Source organism: Monodelphis domestica, chromosome 4 (assembly GCF_027887165.1).
Source record: "Monodelphis domestica isolate mMonDom1 chromosome 4, mMonDom1.pri, whole genome shotgun sequence".
Taxonomy (NCBI): domain Eukaryota; kingdom Metazoa; phylum Chordata; class Mammalia; order Didelphimorphia; family Didelphidae; genus Monodelphis; species Monodelphis domestica.
In genome coordinates this window covers 416881807-416899995 of record NC_077230.1, presented here as the reverse complement: position 1 = coordinate 416899995, position 18189 = coordinate 416881807, and the positions used below count along the sequence as shown (strand labels likewise).

At 44.2% G+C, this 18189-nt stretch overlaps 1 protein-coding gene across 3 annotated transcripts; it reads left to right on the top strand.

Moving 5' to 3' along the window:
- Positions 1–870: 870 nt before the first annotated feature.
- Positions 871–18182, top strand: ZBTB32 (zinc finger and BTB domain containing 32). 3 transcript variants are annotated; one of them, XM_056825327.1, is made up of 6 exons: positions 871–1112; positions 15474–15521; positions 15766–15857; positions 15976–16047; positions 16201–16362; positions 17626–18182. In XM_056825327.1, exons 1-6 carry the CDS (start codon positions 886–888, stop codon positions 17709–17711), a joined length of 687 nt encoding a protein of 228 aa, XP_056681305.1. In that variant the 5' UTR covers positions 871–885; the 3' UTR covers positions 17712–18182. The 3 variants fall into 3 exon arrangements, with proteins under 3 accessions (XP_056681305.1, XP_056681303.1, XP_056681304.1); XM_056825325.1 differs by lacking the exon at positions 17626–18182 and adding an exon at positions 16633–17236; XM_056825326.1 differs by lacking the exons at positions 15474–15521; positions 17626–18182 and adding an exon at positions 16633–17236.
- The last annotated feature ends 7 nt before the right edge of the window (positions 18183–18189 follow it).

The window sequence follows — 18189 nt, the reverse complement described above, 5'->3', positions numbered from 1 at the left end:
TGGGACTCCCAAATCTGGAGCTTTCTAGACTCCAGCTTTTCCACCGAACCAGACCTGGGGTGTTTCTTATGGAGCTAGGTCTGCTAGAAGGCTATGGATATGGGGAAAATATAGAATTCATGCTCTGCTTGAGTTAATGAAGTTTTTTCTATCAGTGATGTCCCTCCTGAATTCTCTGTTAAAACTGGCCCTCTGGACTGTCCAAGCAAGACACATTGCATGACAGGGTTCTTAGAGCCCTGGATGGTCACTTGGAAGCCCTGGGTTCAAATCCTGCCTTTGATGCCTCCTACTTAGGTAACCTTGGACATCAGATTCCCTGTTTGTCAGTCAAACGAGAGGAGTGACCTAAATCGGCTCCGAAGTCCCTTCCAGCTCTAAATCAATGATCGCTGGGGTGCTGAACCCACCAGGGCCTCAGTTTCCCCATCTGTCAGCCAAATGAGAGGGGTGGCTTAGATGGGCTCTGGATCTGAAATCCCTGACTTTCCTTCCCATCTGCCCCCTCTTCTGCCCAGCTCTGGGCGGCTCTACCTGGCTTTCCCTCCCCTCTGTCCCCGAAAGTGAGGGAAGGGCCTCAGAGGTCAAGGCCCACCAACTGCTCATCTCCCTGGCCATCGGCCCTGTGACTGGAGGGTGGTGTGCTAACTGCCTCCGACTAGCCCCAGCCAATAGGGAGCGGAGGCTCGGGCTGCAGCGGGAGCTTCCTCCTCTTGCTTCTTTCCCTCCTTCTCTCCTCCACGTGGTCCGAGGTGCAAGCTCCTCCGCCAATCACACAGGAGTCTTCTCAACGAGTGGGAAAACCACCTTGGAACTCAGAGAGCCGGCACTTCCCCATGGCCCCCGCCCTAACCAGCCAGCCTATCCCGGGCGAGCTCTCAGGTGATGTCATGGATCGCCCCTCCCCCTCCCCAACCCCCTCCCCCTCGCTCCCCACCAACCGCCGGGAGCGCGCTAGATGAAAAGGCGGGAAAGTGGCCAACGGTGAGGGCCGTTAATAGAGCGTGGCAGGGCGGCTGCAGAGGGGCCAGCGGAGGCCGGTCGGGGAGCGGCCAGGCTAAGGAGAGGGAAAGAGGCCAGAGGAGGCGAGGCAGGAGCGGTGAGGGCTCGAGGTTTGACGTTTCTTCTTCCCTGCGTGCCTGTGGTGGAGCCTCGATGTGGGGCAGGTTCCTAGTCCTGGGGGGTTGCCTCAGTGGACCTCACTGTGGGGGTGGCTTTTGGGCCTGGGGTAGCACCTCAGGGAGTCCCAAAGTGGGGGGTTCAAAGAAAAAAGTAGGGGCACCTCGAAGAGCTCGTGTGGACTGAAGGGGATGACTCAGGGGACCCCAAAGCAGGGGTGCTCATAGCCTGGGGGTGTCTTATGGTGCCCCAAAGAGGGGAGCTCATAGGAAAAGTGCCAATGTGGGGGCTCCTCAGGGAACCCCAATGTGTGTGGGGTGCTTCCTAGATCCCTGCTGAAGGGATGCCTCAGGGATCCCCAAAGTGGGAGATATTTCACAGGGAATCTTGTGGGAATTTTTCACAGGGAATTGTGGGAATCTTTACATGCCCCCAGTTGTGGGGGATGGAGGGCTTCTCCTTGACCTTGTGTTAGAGGTGTGGAGACACCTTGAGGACCCCTGCAGAAAAGTAGCACCTTTCTAGGCCTTGTTGTGGGGGAGGCCCCAAAGACTCCCAGTGTGGGGGGCTCTTTAGAGAGGGAGGAGCCTCAAAGACTGCCCCTGTTGGGGGATATCTTCCAGGATTTATGAGGAGCCTCTTCCTAGGCCTCCTAGCCCTACCAATATTTCCCAGGGGGTTGCTCCTCAAGGCCTCATATCTTGGGAAATCTGACAAGGCCCATTATTGTGTGAACCACCTCAGAAGGCCATGTTGTTTGGGGCCTCCTTATGAAGCCCAGTCTCCATAGAGTTCTCTTGGGGTCATCCACAGGGAATGACTGTTAGTCTGGTTGCAGGGCCTTGCTTCCAGAATCTCTCCTTTTTCAGGAGACCTTTTCCAATCCCCCTTGCTCATAGTCCCTTCTCTCTTAGATTACCTTCCATTTCCCCTGTGTATGTGTACATATTAGAGAATATATATATGCATTTATTTACATGCTGCCTCTTTGTTAGAAGGCAGAGGCAGTGGCTCCTTCCTGGTAAGAACTTAGAAGCTTGTTGCTTTTGGTTGGTTGGTTGATTTCTACAGCTGTGAAATGTGGTCTGCTATAAGAAGCTAGCTATTAAGGGATGAATTCGGGGGATAGAGCAAGCCACAAAACATTAATTTTGGTGTATTGAAATATAATCGAATACTATCACAAAATAAAATGAGCAGATATGGAGAATTCAGTTGCACAAAGAAAAATTAGGTTCCATGTAAGGAAAACTTCCTGATAATTAGAGCTATCCAAAATTGAAATGGGATACTTTATAAAATAACAGGGACCTTACCATTGGAGATCTTCAGGCTGGGCTTTAAAGATCACTGGTTATCACATTGGTTGGTGATATCGTCGAGAGGATCCCTGTTCAGATATGGGTTAGTCTATATGCCCTTTAAAATCCAACAGTAAGATTCTGTGATTGCCCTCAGGAACAATGTTTTTGCAGGTTTATTCCATATAGACATGGGTTTTGAGGTGGTTTATGGGGCCTAGATATTAGGGACTCCAGCCTTGTAGAATCACCCATATCCACAGGTTCCTTTCTTACTATTCTTCCCCGCTGTGAAAAAAAAAAAAAAACTTTCAGTAGACCCTATAGTCTCCTCAAGCTAACATCCTATATCTTGTCCTCATTAGCCAAACTCCTATAAAACACGATTTATTTTTGCTTCTTCCCCATCTTCTCAATCACTCTTCAGCACTTTGCATTCTGACTTTTAACTTCATCACTCAACCAAAAACAGTTCCCTCTAAAGTTACTAATAGTCTTTTTTTTTTTAAACCCTTACCTTCTGTCTTAGAATTAATACCATGTATTGATTCCAAGGCAGAAGAGTGGTAAAGGCTACACAATAGGGGTTAAGTGACTTGTCCAGGGTCACACGCTAGAAGTACCAGAGTCCAGATTTGAACACCAGGACTTCCCATCTGATAGTCTGTTGTCAATTTTTTGAGAACTTTATTTGTTTTTTTGGTTACATTAAAATTATCAGATATCTCCCCTCTCTGCACTAGAGAAGACCTCATTTGACCAAAAAAAAAGTATATGTATAAACATGTTTCATTTTTCTATCAATCAGTTCTTTCTCTAGAGGTAGACATTCACAAGTTATTCTTTACAAATTAATTCTGTAAATGTATAGAATGTTCTCTTGGGTTTATTCATTTTGCTTTTCATAATTTCATGTAGGTCTTTTCCCTTAAAAAAAACAAACGAACCTGTTTGTTCATCATTTCTTCCAGCACAGTAGTATTCCATCACATTCATATGCCATAACTTGTTCAGTCATTCCCCAATTGAATCCTCAATTTCCAGTTCTTTGCTACCACAAAGAGAGCTGCTATAAATATTTTAGAACATATAGGTTCTTTACCTTTTTTCCTGATCACCCTGGGAAACAGACCCACAGTGGTACAGCTGGGTCTAAGAATATGTATGGTTTTATAACTTTTCTGGGCATGATTCTAGATTGCTCTCCAAAATGGCTGGATCAGTCCACAGTTCCACCATTTTAGTGTCCCCATTTTTTCATATCCCCTCCAACATTTGTCATTATTTTCCCTTTTATCATTTTAGCCAATCTGATAGATGTGAGGTGACAACTCAAAGTTGTTTTTATGTACCTTTTTTTCAGGTGACTGATATATATATATATGGTTTTGATTTCTTCATCCAAAGGCTGTCCATATATTTTGACAATTTATTAATTGGGAAACAGCTTAATCTTTTTTTAAGGAAAAAAATATTCAAAACTTAGTTGAAATTGAAAATATTGGAAATGTTTTAACATTGTAAAAATGATTTGGAGTAAATTAATGCTATATGTTCTTAATTTTTAGCCTTTAAAAAAAATTACATAAACAACTTTTTACAGTTGTCTTCTGACATTTTGTGACTCAGATTCTATCCCTCCCAGAGGTAGTAAGTAGTCTATTAAAAGTTATACCAGTATTTTTATGCAATACATATTAACATATTTCCCATGAGGTAGCTTCTGTTCTTATAAACTTGACAGATTTTTCTCTATATTTGAAATGAGACCTCTATACCAGAAGCTGTTGATAAAATTTCCCCCCAGTTTCTCTACTTTTGTACTTATTGTACAGACCTTTTAAAATATAATTTAAAATATCCATTTTACATCTCATAATGCTCTCATCTCTAGTTTATTCACAAATACCTCTCCTATTCCATAAGCCTTGTAATATGTTCCCTATTCTAATTTGCTTATATCTCCCTTTATAGCTACTATATCTATTTTGATCTTATCTTGGTAAATGGTAGAAGATATTGGTCTTTATCAATCAAAGCAGTTTTGCCAAACTGCTCTCCAGTTTTCCCAACAATTTTTACCAAATAGTCAATTCTTCTCCTCAAAACTTGGATCTTTACTTTTGTCAAATACAAAATTACTATAATCTTTTTACTGTTGTTTGTTATATGCTTGTTCTGTTCCACTAAAAATCTGACTATTTCTTAGTACCAAATAGTTTTGACAATTACTGCTTAATGATAGTTTAAAATCTAGTACTGGTATGCCTCTTTTCTTTACTTTTTTTTATTAATTAAATTTGATATTCTTGACTTTTTTGACCTTCCAAATTAGTTTTATTTTTTTTCTACTGCAGTATTTTTTTTGTAATTTAATTGGGATGGCATTAGATAAGTAGATTAGTTCAGGTAGGGTTATCATTTTAATTATATTGGCTCTGCCCTCCCATGAACAATTAATATTTCCAGTTGTTTACATCTGACTTTACTTGTATAAAAAGTGTTTTATAATTAAGTACATGTGGTTCCTGGGTTTGTTTTGGCAAATATATTCCCATGTATTTTATTCTATCAATGGTTATTTTAAATGGGGTATATATCTCTTCTTTCAGGTCTTTGAATATACAGAAATGCTGATGATTTTTGTAGGCTTATTTTATATCCTGCTACTTTGTTAAAATTACTAGGATTTTCCATATATACCATCATGTCAACTGCAAAAAGATAATTAACTCTTTGCACATTCTGATTCTTTGAATTTACTTTTTTTCTCTCTTACTGCTATTGCTAGCATTTCTAATACAAAATACACTTTTCTGCATATAGTTCTTTATTACAGTGCATAATTTACCTAACACAGTAACCATGAAATAAGCCATAAAATGCAGGGGTGGGAAGAAACAACACTAGAGAGGGCTGGAAGAGGCAGGGCTAGCCATGTCCAGTCTGTCTTTCATCTTTGAGCTTGAACTATTCCCTGATAAAAACACACACATGCCTGGAATGAGTACCCAACTCCCTGTCAGAGCTCCCTCCAGGGGCCAGAGTGGGCTTCCTCCACCACTCTGAGCGGCCCCGAGCTGGCACTCTTGCTTGACTGTACAAGCTCTGATTCCTCACAGACTTTGCCACTTTTCCATCTTTTCAATGTCTTCATTGTACCCCTGAGATTGTTCCTTTTGCATCTTCTAGAGCTGATTCACCAACATTTTGATTAATATTTTCCTCCTCCTATTGCTGCACCTTTCATTTCTTTCTCTACTGTTACAGCTGGGAATCTGCTTGTTGCCAGGGCAAAAGTGAAAATGAGGCTACTAACAAAATCACTTGGATGTTGAAGTTGGAAATGTGAGAATATTGAGGGCTGACTATGTGATTAGGTATGTTAGAGCCAGATTGTGGTGATCTTAGGAGGCCAGGATGAAGTTTCATAGGTGACAGAAATAGGATTAGAGCAGAGGAATAACATGGTCAGACTTGTGTCTTAGGAAAATCATTTTAGCTTTGATATAAAGAATTATGAGGACACCAATTAGGTTATTGCAGTAAATAATCCAGGTAAGAAGCTTAAGAGACTAAACTAGGGTAGTAGCCATGTCTAGAAATCTTGTATATGTAGTGAAGAGAGATGAAGATTTGAGAACTTATTTCTGATTGAGAAGATGCTATTTACTTAAAGAAGCATAGCAATAAGAATACTATCATATATTTATATGGTTAGTTATTAAGGAATTTATAATATCAAGTAGAGTATCATAGGGTATCTAATCCTTAAAGCAATACTGTAAATAGGCAGGGTTGGGTTTTCAGTGTCCTTTTTACCATATCACATAGGTATCTATTATTACTATGAACTTAATGAACACCAAATAAAACAAGCCTTCCCATATTAATTGTAGAGTGAAAGAGAGAGACTTGTATATGAAACTGAATCTCTTTTGCATAGAATATGCTTTTCTAAGCATATAATAAATTTGACGTGTCTCATTTTTTAAAAATAAAAAAAACATTATCTTCCATATGTTCCAAGGCAGAAGAGTTGCAAGGGCTAGGCAATGGAGGTTATGTGAACTTACCCAGGATCACACCTCTAAAAAGGATTTGAGGCCACATTTGAACCAAGGACTTCCTGTTTCTAGACCTGACTCTCAATCCAGAGCCACCTAGCTGCTCTGTGCTATGTCACTTTCAAAGCTAATCTTCTTTGTAATTCTTTCTGGCTTTTTTGTTCTTTTCTCTCTCTGTTTTTTTTTGGGGGGGGTAGGGATGTGTGTGTGTGTGTGTGTGTGTGTGTGTGTGTGAGGGGGATGGAGTCATATCTCTATCATCCCTTTCCCTCTCACCTCCTTTTTCCCAACTGAAAACAAAAACCCTTGTAACGCCTAGGTAAGCAAAACAAATTCCCACATTGGTCATATACAATAATTTGGGTCTCATTCTGAGTCTTGAACCTCTCACCTTTCTGTCAGAAAGTCATGCTTCATCTTACTTCATCACTTGTATTCTGAAATTATGGATGGTTAACTTGATCATAATCCTTAAATATTTCAGTCATTTTTCTTTATATTGTTGTTGTTAAAATACATCTATACACACCCATATCTCACAGTGTAATGGAACAGAGAGCTATGTATAAAGAGAACATATACAGGACAAATTGGGGATAGTCTCCCAGGGAAATCACTAAGATGAAGAATTGGGAAAAGCTTTCTATAGAAGATGGGACTTTAGCCCAGACATAAAGGAAGCCAGGCTCTTTTGCCAAGGGTTAGGGATAAAAAGAAAGGCAAAACCAATTCTGTTCTTCAAGGAACTCATGCTAAAGAGGAAGACAAGTACAGAAATAGTATGTATAAATTATATACAAAGGAGATGGAAGGTCATTTGAGAAGGGAAAGCTACCAGCATGGGGGAATAGGGCAGAACAGGGAAAGAGCCCATGTAGAAGGTGAGAGTTGAACCCAATCTTGAAGGAAGCCAGGGAAGCGGAATGAGGAGTTCATGGAACAGATCATTCCAGTCATGGGGGACAGCTAGTGAAAACTCACAAAGGTGGAATATCTCTCCAGTTCAAGGAATTGAAAATAGGCCAGTGTAACAGGATCTTAAAGGAAGGAAGGTAAATTTTAAGAAGATTGAAAAGGTAAGCCAGATTATGAAGTACTTGAAATGCCAAAAAGAGCACTTTATATCTGATCCTTAAACTAGGGTGTCACTGGAGCTCATCAAAGGAGCTGAGATGGCCCATATATGATTTAAAACAGGGATACTTGGTTTTGAAAACTGGTGTGGGTATTTCTATATTTTGATAACCATTTCAATATCATATTTTTAAAATTGTATGTACTTAATGCATTTAAAAACATTATCCTGGATTTATCAGATTGCCAAAAAGTTTCTCGAAACAAAAATGTTAAGAACCCTTGATTTAGAAAAATCATATTGCAATTGAGTTGAAGATCAATTGTAATAAAGATGAGTCAGGGAAGATCCACTAAAAAGATACTGCAATAGTTCAGCTGAGAGGGCCTGAACAAGAGTGGTGGCAATTCGAATGGAGATGTGAGAATTTATGTTTCAAATACTGTATTAAATTTTATATCAGGGCCCCCAATTCCTGTATTCCTGTGTATTAGGGCGAATTACTGTGTATTCCTGTGTCTGGAATCTAGGATCAGAGGTTCCATCCAGTCTACTGCCTTTTGCATTTTCTTTATCCTTAGAAATCCCAAAGAATGCCTTCCCTTTCAACAGAATTTGGTTAATAAATGAAGGAGGAAAGGATTCTTTTCCTATGCATCCCCATTAAGTGGGGATGGGGAGGGGTAGATGTTTGATGGAACACCTCTTAATTAGCTATTTGCCAATTAGAGAGGTCTTGGGAAATTAAAGGGAGGGCTGAATAATGAGCTCCTAAAATTCTATTTGTTAAGCTTCCTTACCAGGATTCCAGGTCTGTGATTATTCGGGAGGGAGGGCCAAATACCTATCTCTGTCATTTTACTGGTTGTGATGCTGGCCTAACCAAGAAATAGATATATTCAATAAACTAATATTTCTTATCCCAAATCAGTCTCCCGACATAATTGTTTCTAACCCTTATCTTCCATCTTAGAATCAATATTGTGTATTGGTTCTAAGGCAGAAGAGTGGTAAGGGCTAGGCAGTGGGGATTAAGTGATTTGTCAAGAGTCACAGCTGGGAAGTGTCTGAATCCGGATTTGAACCCAGGACCTCCAGTCTCTGGGCCTGGCTCTTGATCCACTGAACCACCTAGCTTCCCCAGCTCAAGATCATTTTAATCCTCTGTTGACTTTAAATGATCATTCCTGTGCAAATAATGATAATAGGGAAATAGGTTTTGAACAGTGATACATATAAAACCCAGTGGAATTGCTCATCAGCTCCAGGAGGGGGGTGGGGAGAAGGGAACGTAAGGGACACAAATCATGTAACCATTGAAAAATATTCTAAATTAAATAAAAAATGAAAAAAATAATTTTAATCATAACAGAGAGAAGGGTCTATACATTAGAGATGTTGTAAAGTTAGAAATGACAAGAATTGGCAAAGTATTAGATGGATGAAATTGAGTGAGAATGAGGAGTTGAGGAATAACACCAAAGTGACTGGGGCCTAGGGCTAGCTATGATGGCCGATCTATGAATTATCTGCATAGAGATCATTGAAGCTATGGGAATTGGTGAGATAACCAAGTGAGAGTATAGAGGGAAAAGAAAAAAGAGGGTCTAGGTCAGAGCCTCAGGGGACACACCTACAATTAGTAAGAGTGACCAGGATGAAGAACCAGCAAAAGGACAGACAAAAAAAGTCATTAGATAAGGAGAGCCATATCTGCTTTGTAATTTTGGGTCTGTGAACTTGTGTTGAGAGAAGACAGCAGTAGGGAACTTGATACCTGTTTTGTATGTTCTTTATCCCTTTGCCATCCTGATGATGGGTCTCTATAAACTTAACTAGGGTAGTCCTTGTAATAGATATACTTTATGTTGCTGGGTTAAACCAGGTTGTACTCAAAGGGAATTATTTTGACTGTGTTTCTTTAGAAGTCTGGGCTCTTATAGGTATGATCTCAATGTACTGGAACCCCATGACAGAACTTGCACTTAAAGTGCATATGGCACCCTCCTGTTGAATTTCTTTTGGCTCAAGCTCATCTAAACTATTTCAAACTATGAAAAATGACTGAGAAATAATTTGTGGCCAATCCTAGGCCCTTATCTCCTTAGCTCTTCTAGCTGGATTAGGCTCTCAAAACCCATGATTTTCTGATTTCTTCTAAGATAGCAGCAGGGGCTAAATTCTTGTTGAGTCAATATGTGGGGGAAGTGAGAATTTTTAGGGAAAACTAGAAGCCTTACTTATCCCTTCAAAGACACAGTTTTCTGCCACTGTCACAGCCCAACCTGGCAGAGGCTAGAAGGGCCTTAGTGTGGCTTCAGGGTGAGAAACAAAGGACCCTGGGGGACATATGGGGATACCACCCCTAAGAAGACCAGTGCAAGGGGCTTGTCCTAGTTGGAGTAGTAAAATCCTCAGAACTTTAAGCATCTCATTTTCCCTTTGCTAAATTTTTATCTATTATGTTACATTGTTTATGTGTATCCTCCAAGACTGTCCCAGGTTCCCTTCTCTTTATAGTCTTACCTCACATGAGTATTTGTCTGTGCAGATGATTTCTAGATATATCTAGCCCAAATCTCCCTAGCTTCAGTCCCATATCACCAGCTCCCTTTGTATATTATGAACTGAATGTTCTGTAGCATCTCAAACTCAAAATATCCAAAAACAAAACATATTTTTCACCAAACCAGCTCTTCTTCTAAACTTCCCTATTACTGTTGGAGTTGCTATCATCCTTCCAGTCACCCAGGTCAAAACTTCAGTATCATTCTCTGCTTCTCACTTTTAAAAAATTATTTTTTTAAAAGTATTTTTCCATGGTTATACAATTTGTGTTCTCTTCTCCTTTTACCTTCCCCCTCCTGGAGCTGACAAGCAATTCTACTGGGTTAGACATGGATTATCACTCAAAACTTATTTCCATATTATTAATTTTGGCAATAATCTTTTAAAACCAAAACCCCAAATCATATACTCTTATGAACAAGTGATAAATCATTTTTTCTTCTGCATTTCTACTCCCACAATTCTTTCTCTCCATAAGGACAGCATTCTTTCAAAGTCTCTTGAGACTGCCCTGGATCATTGCATTGGTGTTAGTAGCAAAGTCTATTACATTCAGTTGTTCCACAATGTTTCACTTTCTGTGTACAATGTTCTCCTGGTTCTGCTTGTTCAGTTCATGGAGGTCTTTCCAGTTCTTATAGAAATCAAGTAGTTCATCATTCCTTATAGCACAATAGTATTCTATCACCATCATATACCACAATTTGTTCAGCCGTTCCCCAATCAAGAGACATCCCCTCAGTTTCCAATTTTTTTGCCACCACAAATAGTGTGGCTATATTTTTGTACATTTTTTTTTATCTCTTTGGGGTACAAACCCAGCAGTAGTATGGCCCATAGTTTCATATTGCCTTCCAGAATGGCTGAATCAATTCACAACTTTATCAGCAATGTATTAGTAACCCAATTTTGCCACATTCCCTCCAACATTTATTACTTTTCTTTGCTGTCATATTGGCCAATCTGCTAGGTGGGAAGTGGTACCTCAGGGTTGTTTTGATTTGCATTTCTCTATCAGGAGGGATTTAGAACACCTTTTATTGACAGTTTGGATTTCTTTATCTGAAAACTGCCTTTTCAATCATTTTTGTCAATGGGGAATGGCTTGATTTCTTGTACATTTGAATTAGTTCTTTAGATATTTGAGAAATTAGACCTTTGTCAGAGAATTTTGTTATGTATACAATCCATTGCCAGAGTCTTTGATTTTTTTTTCCTACACATCTTTCAAAAAGCTCCTCTCTAATAACCATCCTCAATTCATGTTCTCATCACTTCTTGCCTGGACTATTGTAATAGCCTTTTTTTAAACAAAAAATATATATACATATAGTTTTTTTATACTGCCCAAATGTATGTTGTCTTTCCCCCTTCCCAGAGAGAAAGCATATATAATGGCTGCCCCACCCCCTTGAAAATATATACAGTGTTCTATTCCTGTGTACCTCCCAGCTCTACAATAGAGTTGAGGAGGTGTCTTTCATCTCTTTTTGGGGGCCTTGTTATTTCTTCACAGACTGGCTACTGACTCTGCTTCTTGAATGAAATAGCTTTGTCCAAGTAAACTAACCAACTTCTTAGTTGCTAAATCCAATGCCCTTTTCTCAGTCTTTTTCCTGCTTGACCTTTCCATTTGACACTTTATCACTTCCTCATCCTCCTGGGGTACTCTTACCTGGGATTTTTTTGATCCAGCTTTCTCTCTACTTCTCTGATTGACCCTTCTCAGTCTCCTTTGCAGGATCATCTCATCCTTGCCTGCCTACCCTTCTATTTAGTTGAACTCCAAGACAATGTCTGGGATCTTCTTCTGTTCCTCCTCTCAAAGACATCAGCCAATGTGGATACAATTATCCTCTCTATTCATGTGACTTCTCTCCAGTTTACATACCCAGACCTCATCTCTTTTCAAAGCTCTATGACCACTTTTGGAATTTTCTTAGCAAACACATTGCAGTAGTTTTGCCATTTTGTTTTCCAGCTCATTTTGCAGGTGAGAAAACTGAGGCAAACAGGGTTAAGTGACTTGCTCAGCATCACACAACTAGTATCTGCGGCCATATTTGAACTCAGGGAAATGTCTTCCTGACTCCAGACCTGGCATACTATCCACTGCACCACTCAGTTGTCCAGTAAGACATAGGTCTTTACCAGAATAGAATTTCTTGTTCTCTGAAGTCTTACATTCTTGCTCCTTCCTCCTTTGCTACACTTCTGACCTATGGGGCATCCTAGGATTCAAGTGTGATCATTATTTCTCCCCCAGGTTTGATTTGTAGAGGATTCTTCCTTTTGAGGAGAGCCCCTAAATCTTCCAGCTAATCAAAGGGCAAATCACAAAAGGGTCTGAGTCACTGGCACATGAGTTGGGGTAATTACACTATCAAACATCATCTGCCCAGTCCTTTTCCCAAACTTATCAGTCATCTATCTGTCCCCTTCCCTTTCTTGATTGCTCTCTTCCCATATATTTGGCAGATATTGGAGAGATTTCTCTATGTGTGCACAGATGTATATGGACTCATTGGGCATGGGTCAGTATATTTTTAGCTTTCTGTGAGGATGTCTTTATTTTGGTCTCTGTGTCCATGAGCTTAGGTTGTAAAGAGTCAAAAGAACAGAAATGGAAAATCTTTAGAGGTTCAAGGGAGGGGCAGCTAGCCTATTTGCATTTTCCTTTTCATTCTGACTCACATTCTCCCTCAACTGACTCACAGCCACTACTTTTCTCTCCCACTCATTCCACCTGCCCATCTCCATCTTCTCTACCAATGGCACATTCCAGTTTAATTACTTATGACTACTAGAAGATAAATCCACTTATCTTAGAAGGGAGCAGAAAACTAGAAGACTTAAAAAAGAGACTGATCTAGATCATCTCTAAGGTGCCTTCCAGCCCTAATTCAACATCTTCTGTCTACAAGATACTTCTGTGCTAGGTGTTAAGGCTATAAGGGCAAAACAAATAGTCTATTCTCAAAGAATTTTTTGGGGGCGGGGTGACTTAAGGCCATTCCCCACTGTGTGCTAAGAAAAAAGGAGCAATTGGCAAAAAAAAAAATTAACTAGGAGATAGGGATCCTAGGAGCTGAGGGGTTTGTGGTAAAGAGGGAGATGTAAAAGGATAAGAAAGTTGTGTTTCACAATATCTCCTCTTCATCCTAAATCAGAGTACCAAAATGTGAGAAGGGGAGAAATCTTCTGGGCATCCATCCTTTTGGGCAGAAAGTTAAAGAAGCCCTGTGCCTTTATTTCAAAGAAATGTCTCCCTGCTCAGAGACAACATTCCCAGTCACCCTGGTGCTTCCCCTGCCCCCTTCAGAATTTGGTGAATACCTTGTCATACTACCTAGCCACCCCTACTCTCCACCAATTGGCTATCATGGTTTAGGCAAAAGGGAACCTTCCTACCAATCAAATGAAGATCAAAAGTAGCAGGAGGGAAGAGGTCATTTTTGTATTTGCTTTGTTTATACTCCTTTGAACCCATATCCTTTTCCCTTCTGGACTAGAGGTTTAAATAGCCTCTACTTTTCTATCCCAGAGTCAGCTACCCATCAAATGGTTGGCCCCAGGAAAAAGAGCTCAGAAGTAACATGGGTGATCCTAAAACAGAACTGAGGACAGGCTACTTAGTTGCTTGGGTATAGGAAGGGGTATAAAAGTACCCATTGGGAGGGAAGATCCACTAAGGGGGCCTCAAGGGGGTGGGTAGAACTAATAGGAATTGAGGTCTGGGGAGTGGGAGCCCTAAAAACAGTAGTTCAGAGGCCCTGAACTATCTTGGAAGCTACAGTTGGTAAGTGGTCTACTTTTCCTAGCTGGAGCTTTCCTTCCCACTCCACATTATATCCCTGCTTCGAAACCCCGTATTAGCCATCCTGGCTCTGTAACCTTTGTGTACTACACAATATTCTCTAACCTCCTTTCCATGAGGATTATTTTGTCTCTGCAGGTTTTCTCTCTCTTTTACCCAGGGCTTTTCATGTAGGCGGTATAATTTCATTCCCACTGAATCCTTGATCTTGTCCCTGATTCCATTTGTCACTCTGGGTACTGAATCCTTTCTACCTATCATTCAACTTCTTAAGGGAACATCCAGTGACTCTGCTAGCCATGCTTCTGGATCTGTGAAGGGCTGAGGAGCTCTCAGATCCCTAAGAGCCCAACTCTCGTTTAGTATTGCTGGACTCTCCACTCTGTGACCCACCAGGTCCTTCTGAGATCTTAATCCTTCCTCAGACCAGGAAGACTATTCTACTGAGGGAGCTCTGGGGCCTAGGGTCTCCTGAACCCAAAGACCCTCAGTTAGATTTGGCTTCCACCCTGCTTTAGTGCTCTTTCAACTCCTATTTTAGTATGTCATAGAATTAGCTCTTCTCTTTTCCAATCACTCAAAACCCAGGGTCAAGGACTCTAGTCCAACAACTCCCTCATTTGACCTTTCTCCCTCTATAAGACTGGAGGCCATGCTGTTCTTCCTTTACATGGGCCCCACCTTGCTGCCTCTCCCCAGAAGTCTCTGAGACCATTATTTGGACAAGATGCACTGCCCTTGCCTTCTGTGCAGTTGCACAGTCCCCGTGGTGTTGATCAACTAGTACCAGCTAGTCTAAGGCCAGCATTTTGTGATGCTGTGATCAATGTAGGGATACAGGCATTCCCAGCCCACAGCCTGGTGGCGGCAGGTGTAAGCCAGTAGCTGGGGCAGAGGAGATGGCCATTAATTGAAGGGATCAGCCCTCTCACCTTTGGCCATTTTTGCACTTTACTTAGTAAGACCCAAGAACTGAGGCCTGGGGAGTTGGGTGCTCTCCAGGAGGCAGCCCGGGCCTGGTGAGTAGAGACCCTTGAAGGAGAGTACAAGAGGGTTCTTGGGGAGGAAACTGAAGAGGGACTTCAGAGACTGAGCCAATTATCAGGAAAAGCCAGAAGAATCTATTGGAGAGGCAAGAGGAGGGAAGGATGGCTTAAAGAAGTTGGAATTGGGAAAGCCCCCTGATGATTGGCAGAGGTCAATCACATCTACTCAGATGTTGTGAGAAAAGCAGCAGATTAGAGGCGGTAGAGCCAAAAGAACTAAAAGAATTTACTGCAGAATGAGGGGGAGGGGGAGAGAAGCTGGAAGAGGCCCTAGTGGCCTCATCAGAAACCTCTCCCCAAGGGTTAAGTGAGAGTTTTGAGGACTTCAGAAGGATGTCTAAGGGGGCCCCTTGTCCCCATACCTCAGTCAGCTTCACTGAAAGGGAGCACCATGACCAGGTCCTGGTGCCAGGAGAACCAGCCTGTCCTTGGGGGCATCCTGCAGCTGTCCCCAAGGCATGGCACCCCCTTCTTTCATAGCACCCCCGTCCCTGAAGCCTGGAGAAAAGTGTGGCCTCAGGAACTGAGGTGAGTTTGGGTAAGGAGAACAGGAGAGGGAGGCTCTTGGGATGGGACCCTGAGTAATTGGGAGGGGAGTGGCTCTGAGATCACTTCTGTATGGTGGAAGAACAGTCACTTTTCATCTGCACTAAGGGCAGGGCAGGAATCAACCACCAGAGCAAGTACCCTCTGGAGAGGCCAGGTTGACCTGGGCTCTCCAAAAGAGCAGGGTACTAAGGAGGCTTTGGTTCTCCCTCCCCTCACCCCCCAGGAGCCTCCTCTCCCCGAGTCCCCCAACTGCTCTCTGGGGCCGCAGCCTTTTGGACAATCTGGGATTCCACAAATCTTCCATCTCTTGCCCAGGTAAGTTCCATTCATTCCCCAGCATGGGCTGGGCTTCTCTTTCTTATTATCTTATCTCCAGGCCAAGCCCCTTGGGTGGGTTTGAGCAGTCCCCTCTATCCCCCTCTGTTCTGACCAGGATCCCTCCAATCAGGGCCAGCTCAGCCCAGTTCTAATGAGAGGAACATTTCTGACCAGGGAAGCAGTGAAGGTGAGTAGGAGCCAGGCAGCAGGCGCCCACAGCACCACCTGCTGGTCAGCCAGGGTGCTCCACTGAATCTCTCACAGCCCAGCCTGGCTTTCCCTCGGTGACTCTGTGGGGTGCTTAGCCAGCTAGCCTGACTCTCTCTCTGTACCTTGCCAGGAGGCTCTCCCTCACCCTATGGGAACTGTGTTAGCAGAGTTGGTGGCCCCCCTCGGGCTTCCCGACCACTCCCCTCAGGGCCTCGGCCCTGTCCCTGTCCTGGCTGTGGAAAGAAGTTCTCCCTCAAGCATCAGATGGAGACTCACTACAGGGCCCACACAGGTACTTGGATGTCTTGCCTCTGGGGAATCCATGCCTTCCCCAAGAATCTGTCCCCACCATTCCCCTCTACACTGGGGGGAGGGGGACAGAGCCATTAGATTGTCGAACCCGGTGGCACTTTCTGCCTCCAACCCACCCCAGGTGGTCGATTCCCTTTTCCACTCCTTGCTTGCTATCAGCAGAACTGTAGATTAGTCTGAGTGTTCGAATAACTTTCCTCCCGACAAAAGTGAGCACTTCCTTCACCTGTCCTTCCTCCACCTTCCCTAGGGGAGAAGCCTTTCTCTTGCCGCCTCTGCCCCCAGCGTTCCCGGGACTTCTCTGCCATGACCAAGCACCTAAGGACACATGGCACAGCCCCTTACCGCTGCCCCCTGTGCCAGGCTGGCTGCCCCAGCTTGACCACTATGCAGGCCCACATGCGGAGCCATCCACCGGGACAACTGCCACCTGGATGGACCATCCGTTCCACTTTCCTCTATTCTTCCTCCAGACCTTCTCCCTCATCTTCTAATTATCCCCATATCACTGCCTCCCCCACTTCCACCTCCTCTTCCTCCCCTTCTCCATCTCTTTCTTCTGCCACCTGAGAACAGGATCTTGCAACTTAAATGAGGAGCAGGGATTTGAAAGGCGGACCAGACCCTGGAAGGGAGGTGTAGACACTTCGAGCCTGCCGCGTGGGCAGCGGAGTATTAGTGTCCGCGTCTTGGTCCTCCTGGTGTTTTAGGAATTGCTTCTTAGAAGCTATACCTCTAGGCTGGCACTAGCTCGGCCATCAAGTGAAGGCAGGCAGGTGCCAGCTCTCTGGAGCCTGCCTCTACACAGACCGCAATAAAGCTAGCGCAGCTCGGCTTTCCCCCGAGGAAGAAAAGCGTGTGCACTTTTCGGTCCCATCCGAGGCTTCCTGCCCCACCAGCGTTCGGACGTCGGGGTGGGGGGTGGGGGGTGGAGGTTTCCCCCTCGCGCCTCTTCCCCTGCCTACCCAGCTCCTCGGTGGTTTTCCTGGGAGATTGGGTTAGGGCTCACCCACGCGGCTTCCCCGGAGGCAATGGAAGTAGCGAGGTGGGAAGACGCCCGGAGTCTCCGGCTCCGGCTTTGGGATTATCATTCATTTTCCTCTTCCAAAGCGTGCAGCGGGCTAGGCACGACTGGCAGACGCCCCTTGGGCGCTGCGCTCCCCCACCTGAATCAGCTGGGCCGAGCCGCCGAGCCTAAGGGCGCAAGCTGTTCTGACGCTCTCCCCAATCCTTCCCTCCGCAGACCCGAGGCCGCTCGCTCTCCGTGAGCTTTATCGCTCCGCCCTTCTTTTCTTCCCTCTGGGCCACACTGCCCCCTGGGAGCTGTAGTCCACGGTACTGAGCTGGAGCCGGAGAGAACAATGGCGCTGGTGGGGAGGAAGGACCACATTTACCGGCGGCCTCCGAGCCCCCCGTCGGCCTACCTCGTGCCCTCTAGTGCTCTGCTCGGGAGCACGTAGCCGGCCACTCTCCGCCCCCGCTCCTCTCCGTGGCTAACAGAAGCGGTGAGGCGGCGGGACTACATTTCCCGGCGGCCCCCGGGCCGCGCTGCTTTTGCTCCTCCCTGAGACTCCAGGCCGCTGTCGGCTAGGCGGGGAGTAGGAAGGGCCGGGCGGCGCGGCAGCCTCCAGCTCGCGAGGTACCCCGTGGTGGTGGTGGTGGAGGTGGAGGTGGAGGTGGAGGTGCTTGTGCTGGTGGAGGTGGTGGGGCTGGGCTGGGCGCGCCGCTTCCCGCCGGCCGGGTCGGGGCGCTGTGGCGCTTATTATTGTCGTGCGCCGCGGGCCGCCCCGCCCCCTCCCCTCCCCCC

Excerpts from the sequence above, each read along its gene's own strand:
- ZBTB32 (XM_056825325.1), top strand. The coding sequence starts at position 886 with ATGTCATGGATCGCCCCTCCCCCTCCCCAACCCCCTCCCCCTCGCTCC. Across the intron at positions 1,113-15,473 it reads AGGAGCGGTGAGGGCTCGAG|CACCCCCGTCCCTGAAGCCT; the intron begins GTTTGACGTTTC and ends CTTCTTTCATAG. Across the intron at positions 16,363-16,632 it reads TCACTACAGGGCCCACACAG|GGGAGAAGCCTTTCTCTTGC; the intron begins GTACTTGGATGT and ends CACCTTCCCTAG.